This window comes from Heloderma suspectum, chromosome 2 (assembly GCF_057233095.1).
Source record: "Heloderma suspectum isolate Gila_16-S chromosome 2, 16-S_ref, whole genome shotgun sequence".
NCBI lineage: Eukaryota > Metazoa > Chordata > Lepidosauria > Squamata > Helodermatidae > Heloderma > Heloderma suspectum.
The window spans coordinates 166,341,886-166,368,095 of record NC_139459.1 but is presented as its reverse complement, the minus strand read 5'-3'; the positions used below and the strand labels follow the sequence as shown (position 1 = coordinate 166,368,095).

At 47.0% G+C, this 26,210-nt stretch overlaps 1 protein-coding gene across 2 annotated transcripts in view; it reads right to left on the bottom strand.

Annotated features, from left to right (window-relative positions):
* Positions 1-3,331: 3,331 nt before the first annotated feature.
* The window catches only part of DENND1C (DENN domain containing 1C), a 46,857-nt gene continuing 23,978 nt past the window's right edge, over positions 3,332-26,210 (bottom strand). For both annotated transcript variants that reach the window (XM_084835758.1, XM_084835759.1), the window contains exons 12-23: positions 22,858-22,903; positions 21,841-21,942; positions 19,381-19,506; positions 17,285-17,386; positions 15,452-15,539; positions 13,854-13,894; positions 11,477-11,548; positions 11,156-11,212; positions 9,999-10,136; positions 7,842-7,897; positions 4,713-4,935; positions 3,332-4,601 (exon numbers count right to left, since the gene is read on the bottom strand). In XM_084835758.1, coding sequence (XP_084691884.1) covers positions 3,978-4,601; positions 4,713-4,935; positions 7,842-7,897; positions 9,999-10,136; positions 11,156-11,212; positions 11,477-11,548; positions 13,854-13,894; positions 15,452-15,539; positions 17,285-17,386; positions 19,381-19,506; positions 21,841-21,942; positions 22,858-22,903 — 1,675 coding nt within the window. In that variant the 3' untranslated portion in view covers positions 3,332-3,977. The remainder of the gene's footprint in view (positions 4,602-4,712; positions 4,936-7,841; positions 7,898-9,998; positions 10,137-11,155; positions 11,213-11,476; positions 11,549-13,853; positions 13,895-15,451; positions 15,540-17,284; positions 17,387-19,380; positions 19,507-21,840; positions 21,943-22,857; positions 22,904-26,210) is intronic.

Below are 26,210 nucleotides of genomic sequence, written 5' to 3'. Positions count from 1 at the left end.
ACTGTTGTCTTTCTGTCAACCCTTTGGCAAGATCAGGGAAGCAGAGGTGAATGGGAAGCTAGTGCCATTGTCCTGCGTGCTGTAAACGTGCACACTGCTGTCTTCAATATCTCCCCACCCGGGTTCTTGTGGATGGCCTGGCTTCCCAGCTGTTTCCTCCCTTCAACAGGTAGCTTGATCTGCTGTCCTTCCCTCCTCACTGCTGGCTGGCAGCAACACAAGACTTCAGGGGAGGGAGACTCTACTGGAAACTTCCCTTCCCTTGGCAGTTGTCTCAGAATACTGTAAGGCTGCCCTCATCAGCAAAGTAAAACATCCTCCGCTTTGCCAGGGTTATGTGAAAGCAAATGTGAATTGGGTTAGAGCTGTGAAGTCAGGATCCTTAACACAGGGATGGGAAGGTGCAGCCCTTCAGATGTGGTTGGACTACCACTCCCATCAGCCCTAGCCAGCAGTGAGGCATGATGGGAGTTTCAGTCCATCTACAGCCGGAGGGCCACATCTTCCCCCTCCCTGATGTAAACTGTTATGGCTGTGCTGGTCTGTTAGCAAAAGGGACTGGGGAGAGGGGATTGCTCAATGTGTTTTGTCTCTTACAACAGCTTCCTCTAAAGCAGGGATGGGGAATGTGTGGCCCTCCAGCTCCCATCATGCCTCATCATTGGGTATGTCAGCTAGGGCTGATAGGAGTTGCAGTCCAACATCATATGGAGGGCCACACGTTCCTCACCCCTGCTCTACAGTCTCCCATTGGCGCTCACACAGAAGCAACCCAAGTAGCTTCTTCCTTTTAGGGCCACTCAGCTCCCAAGGGCTTGGGCTGACCTTCAATGCATTACTATTAATGGAAGGTCAGGGGCTGTTTCAGGTTGTTCTTTCCTACTGTATTATCCTCTGGGAAGCAATCCTGGATGGCAGCTACAATTTGGAAGAGCCTGTCGCATACCTGTATTACTACTAGGATGTCTGTCCAGCTTCATCAATGCAGAGATCATAGTGTGGGTTCACACGTTGCATGCATTTCACTGGATTACTCAACACCTGATGACAAGCAGCTGAACAAACCAACTCTATTACATGTATATGTACAGTCAGGGCCAGAAATATTGGAACAAGGATAACTGTTTTGGCAGTTGGCCTCTGCACACCACCACATTGCAGTTGAAAGGAAACACACCGAGATGGGAGAGAAGTCAGGACTTTCAGCTGTAATTCAAGGGGTTTGATAAAAGTGGGGCACTAACTATTCAGGAAGGACAGCCAGTGGCATACACACACACCCATCGTTGGTGGCTCATAAGTAATGGAACAAACCAACATCATTTCAAACTTAAGGATTGCCTTTAATACCTGGATGAAAATCCACTGCAGTCAATGACCGCCTGAAGTCTGGAACCCATGGACATGACCAAATGCTGAGTTTCCTCCCTCAAAATGCTTTGCCAGGCCTTTACTGCAGCTACCTTCAGCTGCTGGTTTGTGGGTCTTTCTGCCTTCAGTCTTCAATAAGTGAAAAGCATGCTCTATTGGGTTGAGATCAGGTGACTGACTTGGCCATTGAAGAACATCCCACTTCTTTGCCTTGAGAAACTCTTGGGTAGCTTTTGCTGTATGTTTTGGGTCATTATCCATCTGCAGTATGAAGCAGCATCCTATCGGTTTGGCTGCATTCAGCTGAATCTGAGCAGAAAGTATAGCCCTATACACTTCAGAATTCATCCTACTGCTTTTATCAGCAGTCAGGTCATCAATAAACATCAGTGACCCGGTTCTATTGGCAGCCGTACATGCCCACGCCATAACACTGCCTCCACCATGTTTGACAGATGATGTGGTATGCTTTGGATCATGAGCTGTTCCTTTCCTTCTCCATACTTTTCTCTTCCCATCATTCTGGTACAAGTTAATCCTGGTTTCATCAGTCCAAAGACTCTTATTTCACAACTGGACATGCTTTTTTAGGTGTTTGCTGGCAAAGGCTAATCTGGCCTTTCGGTTCTTAAGCGTTACCAGTGTTTTGCACCTTGTTGTGAAGCCTCTGTATTTACATTCATAAAACCGTCTCTTGACTGTAGATATTGACAATGACATGCCTACCTCCTCAGGAGCATTCTTGACCTGGCTAGATGTTGTGAAAGGGTTCTTCTTCACCATGAGCAGAATTCTGCGGTCATCCACTTTAGTTGTCTTCCGTGGTCTTCCAGGCCTTTTGCTGTTGCTGAGCTTGCCAGTTAATTCCTTCTTTTTCAGGATGTTCCAAACTGTTGTGTTGGCCACTCCCATTGTTCTTGCTCTCTCTCTGATGGGTTTATTTTGTTTCCTCAGCCTAATGATGGCCTCCTTCACTCGCATGGATACCTCTTTGGACCTCATGTTGGGGTTCCAGTGAACAGCTTGTTGTTGTTCAGTCGTTCAGTCGTGTCCGACTCTTCGTGACCCCATGGATCATAGCACGCCAGGCCTTCCTGTCCTGTGCTCTCTCCCGGAGCATGCTCAAGTCCATATTCATTGCATCAGTGATGCTATCTAGCCATCTCATCCTCTGCCGTCCCCTTCTCCTTTTGCCTTCAGTCTTTCCCAGCATCAGGATCTTTTCCGGAGAGTTTTCTCTTTGCCTTAGGTGGCCAAAATATTTGAGCTTCAGCTTCAGTATCTGTCCTTCCAATGAGCACTCAGGGTTGATTTCCTTTAGGATGGACTGATGTGACCTCCTTGCAGTCCAGGGGACTTGTAAGAGTCTTCTCCAGCACCACAGTTCAAGTGAACAGCTACCAGCTAGTGAACAGCTACCAAATGCAAATGTAACACTCAAAACCACCTCCAGGCCTTTTATCTGCTTGATTGGTCATGGGGTGCCCAGGAAACAGGCCACACCTGGCCATGCAGCTGCTTGTCAGCCATTCGTTCCATTACTTATGAGCCACCAACAATGGGTGGGTGTGTATGCCACTGGCTGTACTTCCTGAATGGGTAGTGCCCCACTTTTGTCAAACCCCCTGAATTACAGCTGAAAGTCCTGACTTCGCTCCCATCTGGGTGTGTTTCCTTTCACCTTCAGTGTGGTGGTGTGCAGAGGCCAACTGCCAAAACAGTTATCCTTGTTCCAATATTTCTGGCCCTGACTGTATAGAAAGAACATAAGAATGAGCTTGTCAGATCAGAACAAAGGTGCATCTAATGCAGAATTTGGTTTCCAGCAATGACAAGCTCACAAACATAGAATGAATAATATTCCCCCACTGTTGCTGCCCTCAACAACTCTTATTCAGAGGTATACTGCCTTCTGAACTTGGAGGTTCCATTTTCAGAGCTAATATCCTTTGATAGACTTGTCCTTTTCCATGAATTTATTTAAACCTTCTAAATCATAGTAAAGAACATTTACATCAACAGGTATCACTGCATCTTGTGTTTCAGGTGGCATTGTTTGGTGTTATCTATGTTTATTGATCTGTGGCGGCTCATTCAAACATGCACACCATGGTGTAGTCATCAAGGGATGAGTGTGTACATGTGAACCAGCCAATAGTGACAGCTACTCATTCTCACATTACATCATCTCCTGCTATGTCTCTTTGGTTCCCAGACTGGGAAAACTTACACAAGAAGCAGGCTTCTGTGTGTAGCAGAGGAAGGGAGCTTTTTGCCAAGAGGACCTGCCCAGTACAATAAAGTTAGCTGAATACGTGTGCTGCCTCCTAGTGGTAGGGGTGGCCCAGTTGGCTCAACATGAACAGGAAGCAAGCAAACCTCCCTCTTGGGCTATTAATGGTGCCCATCTCTGCTTCTCACAATCACAATTTGTGCCAAGATAGATCCTACCAGTGCTTTTCAAAGTCCAGAGCTGCCCTGCAGCTCCAGAGGACAACCGCCCTGTATGGCCTGCAGTCACAGGGACTACTTGTGGCCTCCAGAAGCTAAACCTAGGTGGCCTTCCTCGCCCAGAGGTACGGCCAGCACACTTTCGGTATTATCTGCTAGGCCTCAAATCTTTTCTTCAGTTCTGATACCCTGGGCTGGGCCAAAGGCCTGGAAGCCGCAGGGCGCTGCGTTTTGGTGACTTGCTCAAGGACCGGGATGCCCTCCTTTGCCATGATGTCAGTGTTCACGTTGACTTCTGCTTGGAACAATGCTGCAGGTGACTGGATGGTGGAGCAACTGGGTGCTGCTGTCCCTGCCTCTGGGGTGGGGACAGCTGGAGGAGGTTCAAAGGTCTGGTCAATCCTAGATTCCGGTCCAGACTTTGTACCAGTGCAGCTTCCGGTTCTATTCACACTGAGATTGGAGGCCTCGCAGTCTACATCCTGGGTCCACATCACCTGCGTCGGCTCATCACTAGCAGCAGCAACCTTCTCCTCTTCCTCCTCCTCCTCTTGCAAGGGAACTGCTGCTGTCTGAGGGCCAGGAACCTCCTGCGGCTCAGGCGTGCCATGGTCCCACCTGTCACTGCTTTCATCTGCAGCTCTGGTGGACAGCAACAAAGCACTCTGCATATGCTCTGGATCCAGAGAGGGCAGGAACTTCACATCCTCAGACAAGGAGTCACCATCATCCTGTTCCTCAGACACGGGTTCATAGAGGGTCTCTCGGCTGGGCCTCAGCTGCAACGGACAAGGAGAGGCTAAGTTACAATTTGCCCCTCTCCATCTCAGCTACATCGGCACCTGGGCATATTTAACAGGACCATGGTTACTTGAACTAGGAGGGCTTACCTTAGTATAGAAATTCCTCTCTTCTAGGTTGCAGAAGTCCAGGCTGCGGGTCCCATAGAGAGGCCGTCCAGCTTGGCTTGGCTCCATCAGATTTAGCGTCTCAAAGATTTCCCCTAAGAGGTCAAAGCCGCTTGGATCCAGGAAACCTGGGTGCAGATTTTCACCTTCATCCAGATTTGGGGAGCAATCCAGTGACATGGTGCTGGAGGAGATGGAGACACCCCTGGGAAAATATGTATATTTCACATTTGAAATGTGATCATGAAGAAAGTGCTATCTACGAAAGCACCGATATTTGAAAGAGCATGGCATCTCACATTTAAGCTGCAATCATGTCCCTACTTACCTGGGAGTAAGCTCCATTGAATTCAGTGGTACCTACTTCTGAATAGATGTGTATAGGATTGCATGGTTAAAGCAGCATATAAAATGACATGGGAAGTAAGCATGTTAGCACAGTGCACTGCTGTTAAGTAAATGTAATATATGCTAACATCCACCGGTATGCAGGCCAGTAGCCAAGACATGACCCAAGGGGAGCAACCTTCTCCTTCCCTGCCATATTTGTGGCCTGGCTTAGCAAGATCTTTATTGCTGTATATTTTGTACAAAAAGCTCACTTTGAAACTGAGAATGTCCAGTTGTCCCTGCCCCAACCAAAAGCAGTTGTGCGGGTGGGTTCAGATGGATTAGATCACTTAGGGGCTAGCCCTGACACCTCAGCTAGACACAGCTAACTAAGAAATTACCTGCACAGCAGAGCTACACCACAGAAGGACTTCCAGCATTTATTCCGGGTGCAGGCTGTCTTCAAAACTTATAGAGAGCTGTTCTTTTTTGCTCCATCCCCACTCACTTGTGAACTCTGTGGGATAAAACCTACAGAGACTTAAAAAAAGAAAAGAACCTTTGCTTGGCCAGGTTGATCAGATGCAAAAGAGGGCAGGGCTCATATATCTTTCCAGACGAGGGAACTCTGGTATGTGCTACTTATTCCATATTGTTATATTTGCCAAGAAATTCAAATGAAGCCACTTAGCTGGAATTCATTAGCAAATATAATAATGTGGGAAAGGCTCTATTGCTACAGAAACTAGTTGTCCTGCTTTAGAGGCAGAATCCAATGGGGCACTTACACCTCAGCTGATGCTTTTACGCCCCGCCAATTCTGTTGTGCAAGTGGCCCCCACTGCTTGCACAACATGGATTTAATGCTTCTGGGGTAACCCAAAATGAGTGGAAATGCTAGTTTCTGGAAGGAGCAGGTTGGCGGAGCTCCCATAAGGGAGCTCTGCTGACCTGCTTCCTTCCAGAAATGAGCATTTCTGCTCGTTTTGGGGCTTCCTCTAGGAAGCGCTAAATCTCCTTTGCATAAGCAGTGGGTCCCATTTGCGCAACAGAATTGGCAGGATCCACCACTTACGGAAGGGAATTGGTGGGGCAGAAAGGAATCGACGGGGGCGTAAGCATCCCGTTGGATTCTGCCCTAGGGGTTTACACTGCATGTCGCGTTGTGATGCCAATTTATTCCCACTGGCTTCTAGCTGGGAGTGAGTCATGCTGGCTTGGACTGGCTCCAGTATTAATTGGTGTCCTGCATACTTATGGGATACACCTGCTTGTACTGCATTGCTGGATTTTTGGTCCCACTTTGTAAACTGGGGTGCATCCAGATGGGCGGCTCCCTATGGGGAGGGGCCATAGCTCACTGGCAGAGCATCTGCTTTGCAGGCAGAAGGTCCCAGGTTTGATCCCCAGCATGTACAGGTAGGGCGGGCTGAACAAACTCCTGCCTGAAACCCTGGAGAGCCATGGCTGCCAGTCAGTACCGAAAAACCTGGGTTAGATGGACCAAGGGTGTGACTCAGGCAGCTCCCTATGTCCCTATCACCCAACTATTGCTCTTCCACTCTAAGCTGCATGTGGAATCACAGTTTGGAGGGCTACAGCACACGTGTACACCCTACTACATTCCGTCTAGCCAACAGGTCGCTGCGCCTGTCAAAAATCATGCCGATTTCTTTTAAAAAAGAGAAGATGTAGGAGTAGTTCTAAGGTGATCTACACTTGTGGAGACTGCACTACCACTGTAGTGTTCTTTCCAAAGAAGTCTGATTTCGTGTGGCCTGAAAAGAGATGGAAAGAAACCCGGGGAAAACAAAGCAGAACAAAGATTGGATGATGACCTCATGTAGACGCCTTGCAAAAATGAGTGAACTAAGTCTGGCTATTCCAGAGTAAACATCTAGCGTGGAAGCATCCCTGTGTTTTTCCTCTCTTTCTCTCTGCATCCCCACAACCCCCGGTGTGGGAAACCATTTCATGTATCTGACAAATAGGCGGGTTTTAGCCCATAAAAGCTTATTCCACAATACATTTGTTTTTAAAAACTGAAACAACTTTACAAAACATTCTCTAAATGGAATGAACTTCCTCCAAATAATGATTCTAAGGGGATGTTCTGTTTGAATTCTTTTTTTATTGTTTTGGTTTCTAAAAATAGTAATCCTGGAAGACAAGTGAGGTATACAATAGACCTGTTTATCTTTAAGGTGCCACTGGACTCTGTTGTTTTTTCCACAACAGATGAAGACAGCTGCCACTCTGGAATTTAAGGTTTCTCTCTAGACATAACAAATGCCTCATCCTTGGGCACTTTTGGAAGAGTAGATAGGTTAAATAATTTTTAAAAAACTTTTGGGGAGATGAAACAAACAAAAATAGAAGTCTGGGCACAATTAAATTCCCAAGCACTATCATGGCTTCCCAGTCCAGATCCTGAGAGGACTCCTGTACCTTTTATCAACCCAGTCCTCTGCCTCCTTACTCAGAATTAAACCTTACTCTGAGTCCAATGAGACTTACACCCAGGTTAAGTGTGCGCAGGATTGTAGCCGAAGGGGGTTAATGGAATGCGGCTTTTCCCATCACACCAGATCCCATTTGTTTCAGTGAGGGTTGTGCCCCATGTACAATAGTTGGGATTTTTCCACCTCAGGCACCAGTTTTCCTTGGACACACGCAAGGAAAACTCACACATGCACAGGACACAGTCAACAGAGCAGCAGGGTTGTGGGTGAAAACACTGAGTGGAGCCCAGCTGTATTCTGTCTACTTCGCATGCCTTACCCTTGAGTCTCCAGGTCTGTCCTGCTGCTCTGCCTTTGTGGTCGCCTGGGGCGAGACTGTAAAAAGAGAGTGTGAGCCTGAGACAACCGCTGTGATGCAACACCTGTAGGGGGCCAGCTGCCCTTGTTCTGCTCAGTATGATAATGTGGGGAGGGGAGAGGAAGAGGGGAAGAGGTCCCTTCCTGCACCTGCCAGTCTCAAGCCACCTTGCTGCTGGGTAATTATAAGCATAATTACCCTCACCAGGTACAGGTTGTCATGACATCCGAACCTGGCGAGGGTGGCTGGCTGGGGTGGTTTACAAATCACCCTGAAGCCCATGGCTTATGTTGAACCCAGTCAATATAAAAATGGGGTGGTTTTGAGTATGCTTTGTCTCCGTTTGTCTTGCTTGGGGCAACTCTGCATGTCTTCCTCTTGGATGGAACCCGTGCTCCTGGGCTGAAGAAAGATGCCGCGCTGTTGTATGCAGGCTGTTAGAACTAATCTTGGGATTTGTACCAAGTGCAAAAACTACTTGAAACACAGGTTGCATTTAAAAATAAAATGAACACTATCTTGAACCCTTAATAAGATATCATGAACTGGAAACTCGGGGTGCTTCCAGATGGAGGGCTCCTATCACTATGAAATGGAAGGCACATGCAGCTATTCTGTCTTCTTCCCTCAACAGTTTCTCTAAGGCAAGAAAAACCTCGGAAGAAGTGGTGGGAAGACACAGGAGGGTTACGAGTGGAAGATGGCGTCTAGAAAACCAGTAAAACTCTGTGAATGCGGCAGGGTGATGGCATGAGAAAACGCCTCCTCTGGAAGCACCCCTAGGGTTTATTAAGCACTTGCTGTGATGCTCTCACCCACGGCTGGCTGTTCTAAGGCTACTGAGCCAACAGGAGAGCAGACTCAGGTCTGACTCTTCCCTTTAAGAGATTGTAAGTCTGAGTTGTCCATGTGTTCAGACTAAGCAGTATTAAAACGCGGCTGGTGACGGCATTACCTGTGAGTGTAAATAAGTCGCAGGGCGTTTTCCAACCTGTTCTACTAAGAACAAAAGGTGGGAGTGTCCGCCTCTCCATTACAAACGCTAGGGATCGCTATCAGAGTATGTTCAAGCATTCTCAACAAACTAGAATTCCCAGGGCTCTTCAGGGAAAGCCAAGAAAGTTAAACCAGTATGCAACTGATATACGTTCATCTCGTAGATTCAACTACTACTTCTGTCCTGCGGCTCTGCTTTGGGATCTTTGCATAATGGAACTTAATTGACGGTCCATATGTGAATCCACCTCTCATGGTTACTGGGCTGCTCTTTGCACTTGGGAAAGCCGGACAAGAAAACAGCCAAGCACAATTAGACCCTTGATTGACAGGGGCCTCCACGCATTTCACACTGAGTTCTAGGTTCCACAGATGTCCTCTCCGCTCCACCCTCAAGGCATGGAGAAAGCTGCAGTTCTACTAGGAGGCAAGTCCCATTGAACTAACTTCTTGAAGGCAGTACAAGATATGGGGGCCTTGAGGTAGCCCATATTTTGGGTGCCCTGCCCCTATTTACTTATGACCAAGCCGCTCCTCAACACTCGCCTCTCAATGCCCTCATGCCTTTGTAATGGAGAAGCATGCACTCCCACCTCTTGGTAGAACAGGCTGGAAGGCACCCTGAGACTTATTTACACACACAGGTAATGCCGTCACCAGCCACGTTTTAATAGCGCTTAGTCTGAACACATGGACAACTCAAACTTACAATATCTTAAGGGATCGAGTCAGACCTGAATCTGCTCTCCTTCTGTTAGCTCAGTAGCCTTAGACACAGCAGTCAGCTGTGGGTGAGAGTATCAAAGTAAGCTTTTAATATACATTCACATACAAACCAGACACAGGCATACCATCCAGACCATTTCTATACACAACAGATGCCCTTCTCTGTTTATTTCCTGATGCAGTCAGGATCAGGAAATAAGCAAACGGCCCATGGCCCTCAAGCAAGCCACTGCAGATGGAGATGTTTGCATGCTGAGTATGTCCCACGAGCGTCAAACATGTCCATTTGCACTAACGCAGCCATGGCCCCGGCGAAGCCTTTTCCCTCCTCCAGCTGTCCCCTGATCTGGTTCACTTTTTCTTGCATGTCATTCTAAATCTCCATTTCCCCAATACCTTCCCAAAGTGCTGGGTGATAGGCAGCCGGCTCTGCAGGCTTTCTGACTGTCTGCTCCTGGTGGGCAGGATGGGCCTGGAGATGGGATCACAGTTCAAGGAATGTCCTCGCTGTCGGTGCTGGTCTAAGCTGAAGTCCTAGGGGAGACCAGAATTCTATGGAGCATGAGCTCTGCTCCCACCCCTACCCTGCAGCCACTGGGGAAGTCAAACAAGCCCCTCATATTTGTCTTGTGGTCGATTGCTTAAAGTTGTGTTTAGATATACGTTGCCTCTGTGTATACTGTTTGTGTGTTTTCATGTAAATGGCTTTTTAAAACTTTGTATACTGTATCTTTAATGGTTTTTAAATTTTGTAAACCGGCCAGAGAGCTTCGGCTATGGGGTTATATAGAAATGTTATAAATCACCATCACCATCCAAAATCTAGAATGCGATTCCTGGTACGACCAGCAAACCAGTCAGAAAAGATTGGCCGGGGGGGGGTGGGGTGGCGGTAGTGGTAGTGGTAAGGAGGGGGATTTGCTAAGAACAATATATAAAATGAGGGAAAGGACCCTAAAGAGGTCTGTGTATATGTATTCAAGCACAGTGAGTTATGCGACAGATGTACATAATGGGGATAGTGGTAAATGTCCGCAAAAAGGTATAAAATACAACAAGCTCCTGGCACACTGATTATTAATTAATCACATTTTGATCTCGCCCTTCTTCCAAGGACCTCCATGCATGGTCCTGCAATGAGCTTCACGGTGAGTTCGGATCTGAGCCTGGGTATCTCTGGTCCTGGTCCGGCAATCCAACTACTACACTATGCTAACGTTTACACAAGAACTTACACTTTCAGAAGCTCACGCGCATCCCATTTCAGACAACCCCCCCCAATCATAGCACTTATTCTTAAACTGATGCCCTCCAGATATTTTGGACTATAACTCCCATGATCCCTAGCCATTGGCCATGCTGGCTAGAGATTATGGGAGTTGTAGTCCAAACCATCTGGAGGGCGCCAGGTTGCCTAACCCCAATACTAAAAGGCTGCAAACATACCGCCTCCCATCTTCCACATGCGATAGTTTTAGAACAATTGGAAGCTTATAGCAATCTGAAGCATTTTAAGGAAAGGTCAGGAATGGGGAGAGGACATTGTCTCCTACCTTTTCCAGCAGTCGGCTCCGCATATTCTTCAGCCCCATTTTGGCATGGCCTTTGGCCTAGAGGACATGGAGATGTACAGCACTCAGAGGAGTTTCAAGGATAGACAGGAATTCACAGTATTTTTTAAAATGTGATTAATTGATTCAGATCTACAGTCCCTGAAGACTTCCCACCACACCCCTCTAGGACCGCTGATGCCTGGGAGGCAGCTGACCTCCCTTTTCCTTAGGACTCTCAGCTCAAAGAGGGAAAACAGCCACATGGTGGAGCATTGATCCTGGAAACTGCCAGAAAAAGGAGAAGTCACACAAGTGCCTTACATATTGGTATGCGTTCCTGACAGCTGGATTGGCCTTGTTCTTCATGGTACTTATCAGGGCTCCTCCACCTTTCTAGAAAGAGAAGAAACAGCACAGACATATCAGCTGGAAGCAATGCACTCAAGCAACGTCCCAGTGCAGCTATTGAAAGAGGCACAATTGGGGAAACTCAATGGGAAGACTGGCCACATGAGGAATGAGCTGATGAAACGTGGGTACCGAGGCAGAACAACGGATGGGCAGCTACTGGAAAAGGACGCTAGCCCAGGAGACATGAGCTCCATTCCCTGCCCTGCATAACGTGGAGGCCTCCCAAGCAACTTTCTTTATGAGGATTGGAGGGACATCCATAGAGACTGTCCAGCCTAGTAGTCTCCCTGGTTTTGCTTGGAATAACAACAATGAGCAGTTTATAAAGCACTTTGATTTATTTCAAAATACTTTTAATTTCTTTATTTAAAGCATTTTGATCCCATTTCTCAGCCAAAAAAGGGTCTTAGAGCAGCTTAGGATCAATCAGTAAAACAAGACAGGCCCTGCTTGCAGGTTTACAGTCTAGAAAGACACGACACACAAGGAAAAAGGAATGGCGAGGGAAGAGGAAAACACTGAATATGCTTTCAGTAGTCCTGTTTCCTCTCTCAGCTCTCAGTTTATATATAATCTTGTAATTCTTACAACAACCAGAAGTCAGCATGATTAGCCCCAGATTGCAGGGGTTTGTGTGGGTGGGTGAGATACAGAGGCTGAAACAGCAGTTCATGGCAGAGGCAGGTTTCAAACTTGGGGCATGCTGATTCATAGCTCAGTCTCTTAGCCACTATGCTACATCAGCTCACATCAGGGATCAATATCCATACTGGCAATGGGAGGGGGCGGGGAATCTGGGACCCCCATGTTCATTCTGTCTTGCCTCGCACATTGCCAAAATGTCACCTGCCCTCCCACTAACTGGCGTGGGCCACAGCCCCCTGGATACTCTCCTGAACAAATCCTCTTGAAATGAATAAGAGCTAGGAAAGAGCACCACTACTTTCAATCAGGCTTGGCTAGAATTGGACTTGGATCTGAGAAGCAAGGATTGAAATCCTTCCTCTGCCATAACCAGCATTTGGGAATGCCCCTTCCTTAGGCTCCCTTCTGCATTGGTACGGTTTTTAAAATTTATTATTTTGATAACAATAATAGGATATTCAGACTCTCCAGATTAAAAAAACAAACAAACATGCTTGTCATGCTGAGCTAAGCAGCCACTGCATGCATCCTTAAGAACGCCTGTCTGCTTAAAAAGCAAAGGCAGCTGTGTTGCCCATAAGCAAAATTCCAAAACCCATTTTAGTGTAATACTTTTATTCGGCCCACCAAATGGTCAAAAAATGTGCAAGCTCTTGAGCTCTCTAGATCGCTTCATCAGGCAAGATGTTACAAAAAGCAGCCGGGAGTGGGGAGAATGACAAACAAACAAGGCTAACTAGCCACTGAAATCATGGTGTCTGCATGACCACAATCTTGAGATGGAATGGGCCCCATCTGAATCTCTGCAGACCCTTCCTCCACCGCTCCATCTCAACACTGTGAACATGCAGACTCCATGTCAGCTTTGTTTGGATGTTTTCACCCCACCCCACCTGCAGGCTGCTTTTTGTAACATCTTGCCAGATGAAGATATCTGGTGATCTTGAAAGCTTGCACATTTTTGGTGATCTTTTGTCTGTCTCTCTCAAGGAATACCCAGGGACAGATCATGGCTCTGGCCCAAGCCAGCATGCATGCATGCATTTTCTTTCTCATCTCATCTCATCTCATCTCATCTCATCTCTATACTGCCCAATAGTTGAAGCTCTCTCAGTGGTTCACAAAGAACTGCCCACAAAAAGTATAATGCTGAATATTATGTAAGTCTCTCTAAAGATAGGGGATTACTTAGAATTCTTCTCTTTTGTTTGCTAATTCCTTATTTCTCCCACTCTCTTTAATTGATGGTCAATAAACCTTACCTCTCCATTTGGACTCTGGAGTTGACCATGCATTTTGACTTACTTTGAAGGACAGCTAAATGGGAATAACAGGATTCGGTCCAGGCTGGTAGTACCCAGCCTGGTCCTTCATCAGCACATTAGTTCCCTACTTTTAGGTTAAATTCCTGCAGCTCTTAAGTGCCTGCTTGATAGGTAGGGAGCACAAGGAAGTGGGAGCAGTCTACTCATGAGTAAATTAACAGCATGAGCTCCAGCCTGGTCCTTCAGGCAGGGTGGCTCTGTGCCAACCCAGTCTATACAGAAGCTGACTGACATGAAGCAAGCAAGCAAGCAAAAGATGGAAAGGACAGGAGTTGCAAGGACAACAGCTCCTGCCAGATGGCGGTTCATTCGCTTACCTTTAGATTCTCCACCCACTGCTGATAGGAGTGCATGCTACCTGGGGAGGAAGAGGACACAGGTGAGATTCCATCAGGGCCTGGGCTCCAGTCCTTTCAGAGGCTGGGTCTCAAATGTTATATTCAGGGTAATGTATCTGCTAGCCCTACGCAGCATGGATTCAGCATCCCGCAAAGAACTGGGCAGAGAAGGCAGTTTTGAACACTTTTCCTACACAGAAAGCTCCTCCACGTAGAGGAAAAGTGTGATGAAAAACCTTGTGCAGATTGTCATGGGTGATGACCTCCCATGTATCTGTTTAGTGCCTGTATATATAAGCACTGGAAAGCAGTGGCCAATCACACCTTCCCAGTGGGTGTACCCTCAGTACAATAGACACCTCTGTAACTGTGTATGGGGTTCGCAAGTCTTTTCTAATACTGGTGTTCTTTCTGTGTAGAAAATGCAGAATGATTCCTGGTGAGAACTAGATTTATAAACTTACCCTTATACAACCGGCTGTAACACGAAGGTTAGATGCAAAAGGTTTTGAGAAGGATGAGGCCCCAGGATGTACTTTTCTTCTGAAACTGGAAATGGCAACATCCTGCAAAGCCGTATTCAAAATCTTCTCTGCCTTGTTGCATTGGGAGCCGCTACAGATGCGTCCACTCTAGCTTTCCCCCCTGGTAGTGACGCCACTGGCTCACTCCTTCCTTGCTGAGAATCCTGCCAGCATTACCTGCTATAACTTTTTTCAGGTGCTATCCTGTTTATTTCACTCCCTGGGTTTTAGCGATGGTGGAAGTTCCCATCAACATTATATTGCTATCATGGAAGGTCTGAAGTAACCTTGCACATTTATGTTACCTTCTTATCTCCCCCCAGCCCCCCCTACCCCATGCACATGCACATCAATAGCATATAGACTGTTCTGGCTTTACATTCTCAGCTTCTGCATGTGTAGGTCAAAAACTAAACTGCCTTGTTGTCCCACAGGAGGCCAGTCATGAGCTTGTGTTGCTTTTAAATGGGGAGAAGAGGGTTGACCAGAGACTACCCAGCAGTAACACATTGCCCACTTCTAGCACTGTAGGAGTGATTGTGGGGATACAAGTTGTGGGAGGTTAACGGGAGCAACATTGATTGGGTGTGCAGGGAATTAACAAGAACAAAACCAGTGGAGGCTGGTGGCTCCAATGTCAGGGAGCAGTGAATCCGCTCCGGGTTTCAGTCAGAGCTCTTAAGCAACTATCCAAGGTGCTGTACCTTGGATAGCTGCTTTAGAGCTCTGACTGAAACCCGGAGCGGATTCACTGCCCCCCTGACACTGGAGCCAGCAGCCTCCACTAAACAAAGACAAATGCAGAAGATTGTGGTGGAACACCTAACCTAGCATACAAGCATTCTAAGCATCTCGGCAGTCTCCCAGTAAGTTGCTGGGTTTATTTTGCTTTTTTACAGAGCATCACATTCGACGTAGCCCACAAACAGAAGGGTGCTGGGCAGGACATGCAACTGAGGGCTGTGGTTTGGTGCAAGGGCGTCTCAATGGGCCCTGTAGAGACCTATTTCCCCTAATTAACAGAGAAACAAAACATGCTGGGTTTTGCATTACCTGGGGACAGGCTTCTATTGATCTCCTGCTCAAAGAGGTCAGAGAAGTTGTCTCCTGCATTTAGCTTCTCCAGGCGGTCATCGATGAACTGACAGAATTCAGGGTGTTGGGGAGAGATACAAAGAAAGGGAACCATTAGGAAATGCAGGAAGGATCTCCCACAGAAGAAGGAAGCATATTTAGGGTAAACAGCTCAGGAATTAACTCATAGGGAAGAAGAACCAGTTGATGTCTTGGGCCTGGAGACACCTCATAAAAACTAGTGGGGATTTCGTAGTTATGGGGCAGGCCTTATGGAGGGCACCTTAAGGGGGCTTTAAGAGAGGTAAGGTCCAGAAGCCGGTACAGGCTTCACACCCCCATTGGCCAAAATCTGGGAGGGTTAAATAGCCCAGGCCAAGGACCATGTATGTGCACATGCGTGCACACACATGTGACTGCATCCTCATTGCCTCATCACTCAAAAGTGAATGAAGGGAACTCAGAAAGAGCTGATGTTTTCTTCTTATGATGTGCATGTTTTAGGACTAGCACCAAAGAGATGCTGTTCTGGTCTTAGTATCCCAACCTGGAGATCCCTACATGGAGCAACAGGCTGTGTGCACACAACTGCATCTCTGCAAGCTCGCTTGTGCATGACAGATCATTAGTTCTGGGCTGGGGCCTCCAGAAGATAATTTTAGGTGGGGAGGCTCCCCAAGTATGACACATAAGATGTTAGAAGGGTAGACGGGGGACAAGACACAAACAAGAGAACAGCAGCAGAAAGCAGTACCTTATGGGACCTCATTATTTACATAGCACCAGACGTGTTGGACTACAACTCCTGTCATCCCTAGCCAGCACTGCCAGTGGGCTGCTGGCTGGGGAGGATGAGAGTTGCAGCCCAACATATCTAGAGGGCATCAGATTGGGGAAGGCTGCTTTACAGAGTATCATAAGCAGAAACATAAGCAGGGTGAAGGAGACAACCAAAGGAGAGGGAGATGGGGCAGGGGGGAAAAGGAGGTGAATATGGGCAAACACTGTTGATGCATATTTAAACTTGGTGTCAGAGCAGCATTAAAAGCCACATATAAGGGAGCATATTATTATTATTATTATTATTAATTATTACATTTCTATCCTGCCCCATAGCTGAAGCTCTCTGGGTGGGGTACAGGAGTAAAAAACATTAACATCCAATATACAAAGTTTAAAAGTCATTTACATAAAAACACAGACAATATATGCAAACAACATATAACTAAAAACAACTTTGAACAGTCAGTCATAACTAAAGACACATCCAGGACTGATTGAAACTCATCATGTGCTGCCAGATGCCTGGGAAAAGAGATAGGTCTTAACCTGGCACTGAAAATATAACAATATCAGTGCCAAACGGATCTCATCAGGGAGCTCATTCCACAGATGGGTGGCCACCACAGAGAAGGCCCTCTCCCTCGTTGCTGCCTTCTGAGGTAATAAGCAGGGGAAATCACTACAATCGTACTGGGGGGGCCAATGGGTGGAGTTATTACAGAGATGTGTGTGCAAAGAGAGTGCAGGGTAGTATCGCTGGGGTGGGAGCACAGAGAGGGGAAAGTATGTGGAGCACCATAGGCAAAGAGATGTCAAAATGCATCAGACAAGCAGGCACATGCTGTTTGCACACTGTACTCTGGTCTAGGGTGTGTGGCTGAATCTGATGCAGTGTGCGTGTATTTGTGATGTTTCTCGCTTTGTAGGTGAGGGGGCTGAACATGACCTTGAGTCCCTTCCAACCTTAGGAGGCTGTTTGCTTGAAGAGCTGCTTGGGCATTCCCCTGGGAATGGTCCACCAGCCCATACCTCCTTGAAAAGCTGCAGATGCACGGCCCGCTGGAGGAAGGCCTGCATGGCGCTGGATCCTTGCTGCAAGAAGCTGTCTTGGCAAAAGGAGATGCGCTCACCCTGCAGGGAGACAGAGAGAGAGAGAGAGAGATTGAGAAGGGAGCTGATAGCACAGATCCCAAGATGCAAAAAGTTGGCATAGCATGGTGGGGTGGGATAAAGAAGAAAAAGTTGTGGGGAAAATGAGTGCTTTAAAAGAGCTTTCTTTTCCGGAACAATTTCTCAGATCAAAATCTTAGGTAATGTAATAGAAGCCACAGAACCTTTGTGGTTTAAGAAGTGTGTTGCTGCAGCATCACATGCAACAGCAGCCGTGCAGGGCCCTGAGGGTCTGGTGCTGCTTCTACTGCTGGGCAAGAGGTATCTGACATATGTAGGCTCACAGAGATTAGGATAACCAACGCTGGTAGTTCCTGTTTGACTTGCACCACGAAACTGGGTGCTATTTGTGAACTTAACTGGATGACATTTGCACCTCATAGACAGGACAAGAAGAGTTGCCTCACCATAAAGCTCTGGGCAAAACTACCTGCAACATTAAATGTGTAGCATATAGCTGATCCTAACTTCTTTTTAAAACTTTAATGTAAGCGTACATGTCCCCAATCTGGATCACGACCACCACACACAGTTAGGAAGGTTAAACCTTTCCACCCAGCTGCTTTCCCACCTAAATTCTCTGCCCCCACGCAGGGGCTAAAGAAAGAAAAAAGGTGTCCATTGGCACCAGGGGAGGTTTTCTTTTTCTTTAGCCCCCACACCAGTGGGGAGGAGATTTAGAGGAAGAAAGCAGCTGGGTGGGAAGATTTAACCTGCCCTCCCCTACATGTGGTGGTCCAGAGTAGGGACCCACACAATTACACTAAAGTAAAAATTAGGATGAGCTACACATTAAACATAGCATGTAGCTTAGCCATCTATCTTGTTTATTTAAAAACAAAACAGATTTTGAATGCCAGGTAATCTTACATTTTAGAGATGGGAGGATGCTTTCTGTCCAGTTTTTTTTTTTTTTTTTTTTAAGTTATTGAACCTTGGCAGCACACTGCAGATTGGGAGAGCAGGTACCTCTATGTGATTATTTTTCATTTTCTTTTCAAAAGAGCCACATATATATTTACCTTACTATACAGATTAAAAAGTCACAAAACTGCTTCAGGGATGCTGTGTGCGTGTGGCCAATAGGCACCTGCAACAGCCACACACACACATCCTTTTTCAATCTGCCTTCACTGAGGAGGGATCAGTGGATAGGAATGCTCTATTATCCAGATTTATCTGGGGTGGGGTGGCAGGGAGATATTAACCAGAGCAAAGCATGACAAGAAAATCACACTCTAATAGTTCCCTGAAATAACCTGGAGATAAATGTAACACTGAATGGTGGGTGGGAGGTAGCAATTCAGGACACCAATCACTATCCACAATCCAAACACACATTGTCATTATTTTTGCTTGGCAGGCTCTGATTAAACTGATTTAAAGGGCAATTTCTTAATGAAAAAACCCAGTTTCCACACAGCACTGGTGCAAACTCTCCCACCACCTGAGGCAGGAAACGGGCAATTCAATCCTTCCCCCACTTTGCTGCCTGAAGCAGGGGATTCACCCTGCCTCATGAGAGGGCCATACCTTGGCCAGAATGCCCATTCATGTGCCAAATGCCTCAGTACTAAGGCCATCTGGCCAAGGTTTTCCCTTTCACTTAAATGACTACCAGACAATTAACACAAATAGGGAGAGAGAGGGCTTGGCTCAAAAATGGCCAAAGACAAACTTCTTACTAAGACTACCAACTCGCCATTGTTAGCTGTGCTTCTAAGCCCAAATTTATTTGCAGGTGATCACGTTTACGTCTAGGCCCCCAAAAGATCCAGAGGACGATTTCTGCATATTATTCTATTTTTAAAAACACAAAAGCAAGCCAGGACAGTTTCCCCCCTTTTACCCAGCTTATGTCCCTTCCAAACTCCCCTCCTTGCCATCTAGAATGCTTCCATGAAGGAAAAGGGTGCTCCCTTGAGCAACCCAGTGGGCGCCATGCCACTACTCACTGGGCCATAAACAAGTGCCTCACGGTAGCTGCCGAACAGCAGTGCCTGTGCCCTGAGGAAGGCTCGAGCAACTCCATCCCCCGTAGCTGCTGATTGTTTCTTCAACTGGAACTTCAACAGAGAGACCTGAGTGAGGAGAGGAGAGAATACAAGCTCATCCTCAATTCAGAGGCCTTTTCCACACAATCACAAAAGGGTTCCCCAACCACAATTTATAACCAGAAGTCCCAACCGAGCATTAGTAGCACAATATTCCATTAGTAGCCTCATATCCCCCCACAATTTTAGGCGGTCTGTGCAAAATGAAAATTATACCACGGTTGGGAGCGTGGGACCTTTGGTGGTGTGCTCCTTGCCCAGCAGATGTTAAGCCTTGTCACCCTCTGGAGCTGGCCCTGCTCCATGTAAAGAGCTTGGGAGGGAGATAGCCTTGCCTGTCATTGGAGGGCCTTGGTAAAGTCAGGGTACCTCCTAAAACCCCACAGAGTAATGAAAAGGTCATGGAATATGGGAATTGTAATCAGAAAAGCTTTAAGCATCAGGTCTTAAAAGAGTGATGAAAAATTTTACAAAGGTTTACAAAGATTAAGCCTTTAGAGCAAGGTTGAGCAACTTGTGGCCCTCCCGATGTTTTGGCCTACGACTCCCATGATCCTTCACCATTTGCTATGCTGGCTAGAGCTGATAGGAGTTGTAGGCCAAAACAAAGTTGCCCATCTCTGCTTTAGAGAGACTTTCAGCATGCAGTTTTTCAAAGAAGCATGCAAAATTACCAGCCCACTACGTTGTACTCCTTCCGGCGCCAGGTGAAGGACTTTTTATTCTCCCAGTAGTTTAGCATTTCATTCTCCTAGTCTTTTAGCTTTGGTGTTTTTAATCTGTATTTTAAATCTCTGCATTGCTGCTAGGTTTTATTCTGGCTCTAATGTTATGTTGTGATTTTAAGCTTCCATATTTTATATTGTTTTATGATGTGCTTTGTAGTTTTAATTTTTGTGAACCACCCAGAGAGCTTCGGCTACTGGGCAGTATAGAAATGAAATAAATAATTTTAAAAATATAAATAAAATATTTTTACTAGCCTGCCTGCAGACACATGCATCCTATTTATCTCTGTGTCAGTCATCTGTGGCCTAAAAATGGGGAGGGAACTTTTGGAAAGTTTGGAGACAATTCCCCTGGGAAAAAGGCCCATGGCTCAGTAGTAGAACACCTGCTTTGCATGCAGAAGGTCCCAGGATTAATTCCTGACATATACAGGTGGGGCTGGAATGGCTCCTGTCTGAAATTCTGTGTGGACAGTAGCACTGAATTAGACAGGCCAATGGCCCAGCTCAGTGGAAGGCAGCTTCCTATGTTCCTAACTCTGGCTTGCTACAGGTGACCAGGAAAGTGGCTGCTTATGAGCAGGCCATAAAGCACAGAGGAGTTTACAATATATATGCATCCATAGCGGCTCTTAGGATAGTAACAAAGCAGGAGAGATTCGCCAAGGAACAGACAAAACTAACCGTAAGCCAGCCTTCCTCATGTACTTGAGAGGCTCATTACGCAGTGACAGAAGGTATTAAGTAACTGAATTGAGTAGTGCAGCATTCTCCAACCTGGCTGGCTGGAGATGATGGAAATTGTAGTGAAACACATCTGGAGGCCGAGAGATTGGCAAAAGCTGCTATAAAGGCCTTATACATTCTGTTTTGCACTGTCAGGTGAGACCACACCCACCCACACATCACTTAAAAGGAGCCTGAATTCTGTTTCCTCTTTTTGCTGTTCTAGTCACTATAGACAGAATATCTGGGGACTGAAATTCATTCTGCACTGCCAGTGTTCAAATGTGACTAATAATTCTGGAGGATGTAGCATTAGTGCATGCAAATAGCAGGTTCAAAACTATACATTCTCTCAAATTATTTAAAATGCAGTTATTGTACAGGAATTGCATTGCAATCATAAGAGTTTATTACGTTAATTTGTACAAAATGTATCAACCAACTCAAAACCTATTTAAAGTGGCTGAGCCAGTTACTGAGCCATTCTTGGGAGTTAATGTTTGAACAGGAGGACTTTAAAAAAAAAAATACCAGTGAAAAATACCAGTTCAACTACCTGCATGAAAACATACCAGAGAATGTGTTTGCAATTTTCACAAATTGGGAAAATACTTCAAATGTTTAAGCTGGACAATTCCCCATCTTCCAGTTTTACTTATGGATGATTTGGTTTATTTAAAGTGCAAATGTTGCACTCAGAGTGAAAGGTCACATGTATTTAAAAAAAAAAAAACCCTGCTAGAACACAGCTGCGATAGACCGGGGCAGTGGGGTAGAGGGAGATTGTTAAGCAGAGAGAATACACGAAGCAGCCCAAGGAAGACCCCCAAGAAGTCGGAATGATACCAAAGCACATGCACGGTAAAAAAGGGGGGAAGGGAAAGAGGCTTATGAAAGCAATACTAACTACATCACTCGGGAGGCTTTCCAGGTCTTGGAAGGACGATTCTACTGTGTTGGTATCGATGTTGAGAATGACGACATCCTCCAGGGCCTTGCTCCTCACTCTCTAGAGATGTCCAAGACAGAATCGAGAAACACAGAGCGCCCCGCTGGCGTTGCCAGTCACCACTTTTTGAGGCCTCTGTCACGTACGGTAACCGGACCCAGCTACACCTGAGCCCTCATCACCCTCGCTCACAACACTCACTTCACGGAGCACCCAGATCACAGAAACTGAAAAGATGGCTGGGACCAAAGGGCTGTGTACTAGCATGAGAACCCACCAGCCAGCCTCCCAGAAGTCAATCCCCACCCCAAACCCTAATCCCAGCATGCAGCCTGCAGGGCCGGCCTGACTGGACAAGCAAATCCAAGCGGCAACCGCGATTTCTAGGGATGTCCAAGAAGCAGAATGCAATCTGAAAGGTGCCCCCAGAATCCTTTGCAGCATCATGACAGTGCTGGGGCACAGCTCTTGCCTGCAAAATGTCTTGGGCCAGCCTAAGCCACAAGGAAAGGGCAGGCACACTGAAGAAAGGAATGTACTGAACAAAGAGCGCTTACAGACAACCAAGCTACAGGGCAGTTTGCATGATCATGAAATCTCAGTTGCATGCCGGGGGATTTGCATAATTACTCTTGCTGGTGGAGCTTGCCCTGTGATGCCAACCTGGCAAGGGTGGCTTGTTGCCATGGTTAACAAGCCACTTCAGAATTCTACAATAGCCCATGGATTCTGGGTGGCTTGTTATCCACGGCAACAAGCCAGCATCACCAGGTTCGCACAACCCAGCAAGCCAGGCCGGTGAGGGCAATTATGCAAATCTCCCCAGGACACACAATGGACGGGCATGTGTGGTGGGGGAAATAAGCCACTGAGTCGCATCCCCTTTGCCTTGGAGCCACGGAGTGCAGGGCTCAGCTGCAGGACTTATGAGGCCCACCCAGCTCTCCTAGGGGCAGGATGGGCTTGCAAACTCACCTCCATGAGGCTTGTGTGGACTCCTATAAGGTAGGGCATAGGGGCACTGTTGAGGAAAGAAAGGCAAGTCAGAGCTGGCTCCAGATTTTTGTGGGCAAGAGGCTATCAAATGGGCCCTCCTAGTCCCACTTTGCTCCTAAAAGGTAAAGGTGTCCCCAACCAGTCGTGTCCGACTCTAGGGTGCTGTGCTCATCCCCGTTTCTAAGCCGAAGAGCCAGCGCTGTCCGAAGACGCTTCCGTGGTCATGTGGCCGGCATGACTGAACACTGAGGTGCACGGAACGCTGTTACCTTTCCCGCTGAGGCGGTACCTATTTATCTACTTGCAATTTCTTGCTTTCGAACTGCTAGGTTGGCAGAAGCTGGGACTGAAGACGGGAGCTCACTCCATCACGCAGCACTCGGGTCTCGAACTGCTGTCCTGCCGACCTTCTGGTCTGCAGTTCAGCGTCTTAACCACTAAGCCACCGCAGCCTTTGCTCCTAGGTATGCGGAAAAAAAGGAGACCTGCCCTTGAGACTGGGCAAAACACTTTCTTTTAGCGCTGTGGCACCACCAACAGATTCAGAACCACTGGGATTAGTAGAAGGAGCTCCCAGGGCAAAGGCTGTTACATCCAGGCTTTTCCTCTTGTTTCATAGATGGACGAGACCTATGCCTACAGCTTGTGCCAAAGATTCCCGCTGCTAGCGTGAATACAAGATCCCAGCGCATATGTGCACCCTGGCAGGGAAGTAAGCAGCAAAGACTTCTTTGACAGTCCCTGGCCCTCACAAGGGTCCGACCCAATGCCAAGCATAGGGTGAGCGCAAAGGGGTAAAAAGACTCCCCTTTTCTCTCCTTCTGCTCTCCACTCTTAATATGCGCCCTTTTCCTCCAGCAGCCTTCCCTACAAACAGGACTTAATTTGAGCCAGACCTTCTCAAAGCACAGCTGCAGAACTGGTTTCAATGTTGCGGGGGGGTGGGGGGTGGGGGAGGGTTCAAGATATGAAGTAGTATTAAGAAGACGGATGTCATGGCTCATTCAGGGGGCTTCCAGGTGAGGCTTTTGTTGTGCAATTTCACTGCCTCATTTAAGGATGTACGAAAGTCACTTACCTTGCCCAAAATTTGATTCGCGGTGGGGGGAGGCACTCCGTCCCTCCCCCCGAAATTCTGGCCAGGGGGGAGGCGCCCCGTCCCTCCCCCACAAAATTCTGGCCGGGGGGGAGGCGCCCTGTCCCTCCCACCCCGAATCCTGGCTGGCCAGGAACGCAAATGTTTGCGTCCCTGCAATCAGCCGTGATAGGCTATGTAAATGTTTACGTAGCCTATCACGGCTGAGTAAAAAAATAACAAAAAATCACGCGTACACAAATGGCAGCGCCCATGGATGCCCATTTGTGTATGCGTGGGGTTTTTTTTTTAACTCAACCATGATAGGCTACGTAAACATTTACGTAGCCTATCACGGTATTTTTTAAAAATCTAGCCGTGATAGGCTACGTAAATGTTTACGTAGCCTATCACCTTTTTTGGGGGGGGGGGGGTTCTGGAAATGGCGGCGGCCGCAGCCGGTCAGAAAACCGGCCGCCGCAGCCACCAAACCGCCGCCGCCGCCAGGGACATTCGCACAAGGTAAGTCCCGTCCCAGGGGGGGCAGACCATTTCGCCACCGATTTTGGGGGGCCGAATGCGCTGGCATTCGGCCTCCCCAAGATTCGTGGCGAAATTCTCTGACATCCCTACCTCATTTGTGGAATTCTACAAAGGGTCCCCGCATCACCATCTGCCATGTGTGTTTTCCCACTGCTTCTTCTATCTTTATTCTTACCCGAAAAAAATCTGTTGCGCAAGAAATGATGCAGTAGCTGCACAATACCTGCTAATAAATGTTAGCACAGGACCCCTCCCTCTGGAAGCACCCTCAGTCACATTTTACAGGGGTTGTCTATATTATGGTACCATCCATTTCTAATAGTCCTGGGTTTTCACTTAAAAAAATTAAACTCTGACTCTTTGTGAACAGAAGAGTACTGCAGTCTCCACAGGTGTAGGTGCATTACCCTTAGCTCTGTCTTAACACTTCCATCTTGCTTAAGAGGCATCATTCTGGTATGGGCAGTGATCTATTGGGCAGGTGAGCCCATAACAGCTCAGCACCCATTCAGTACAACCTTTATGGTATGTGCCAGTTAGTCCTTTGCTTATTTTACTTTAAAAATTAAATTAAAGCAGTGTTAAATGCTTTTCTAGCTACATTTAAACAAAGTGAAATAGCAGCAAGATAGCAATGAAAGAGTGTTACAGGACAGCCCTGACCCCCAGTCTGCTGGCTGGAGGCGGGGAGGATGCTGGGAGCGGGAGGGCCATCGTCCCAAAAGGGACCTTCTGGGAGCTGCCCTGGTCACCGGTGTTCTCTGGAAGCGCTTTCGATGCAGCAGTGGCTCCCTGTTGGGCCAGGTTAAGATTGCTCTGCCCTAGTGCCAGTGGAGGTCGGTGGCTCCGATTGTGGTGGGGCTGTGATCCCATTCTGGGTTTCAGTCAGAACCAGCCAGAACTCTAAAGGAGCTATCCAAGGTGCTTAATCATGCCCCCCTAAAAAAATTTAGGTTCAGCATGCAACTCAGAATGCAATCACAGCCCCACCAAATTTGGAGCCACCAGCCTCCGCTGTCTAGTACTCTATCCCTATAATGCACGCGCCGCATATATATATGTATGTATGTATATATATGATTGGCATGGAACTTTTCTATTCACTGTCATTTTGGCAAGCTGGTTAAGGGTGGTGGCCAAAAAGCTTTTCTATAAAATCAGCATTATAGTGTTATAGCAGTATACTCCTATAATGCTACTTTAAACAAAAAGTATCATAGCATTACAGGGGTATAGCACTAACACTATAGTGCTAATTTTAAAAAACATCATTTGAAAGAGGAGGAAAAAGAAAACTACCCTGCTAAAAAAGCAGTGACTGGAAAGGTCCCCCCTGCCAACCTTTTTTTAATATACATATATTGCATTATAGAGATATAATGCTGTAACACACTTTCATTGAAATGGTACTTCGCCATTATTTAAATATTAAAAGAAATACAGCCAGAAAAGTGTTTTAGCACTACTTGAAGGATCAATTAAAAAAGGAAAAAGAAATGGGTAATAAAAACCATGCCCCCTGCAAAGAGAATAGTAAATGTGTCCTGAACTGTGAGAGGATCAACTGCCCGTTAAGTCACTACCCAGATCAAAGGTTCGCCCCTTAAAACAGAGACGGAAGAGAAGTGCCAAGGACGCTGATCTGGACGAAACATGGGGGGGGGGGGTACACACAGGAAATGCACAATATTCCCTGACAGCATTAAAGTCAGCT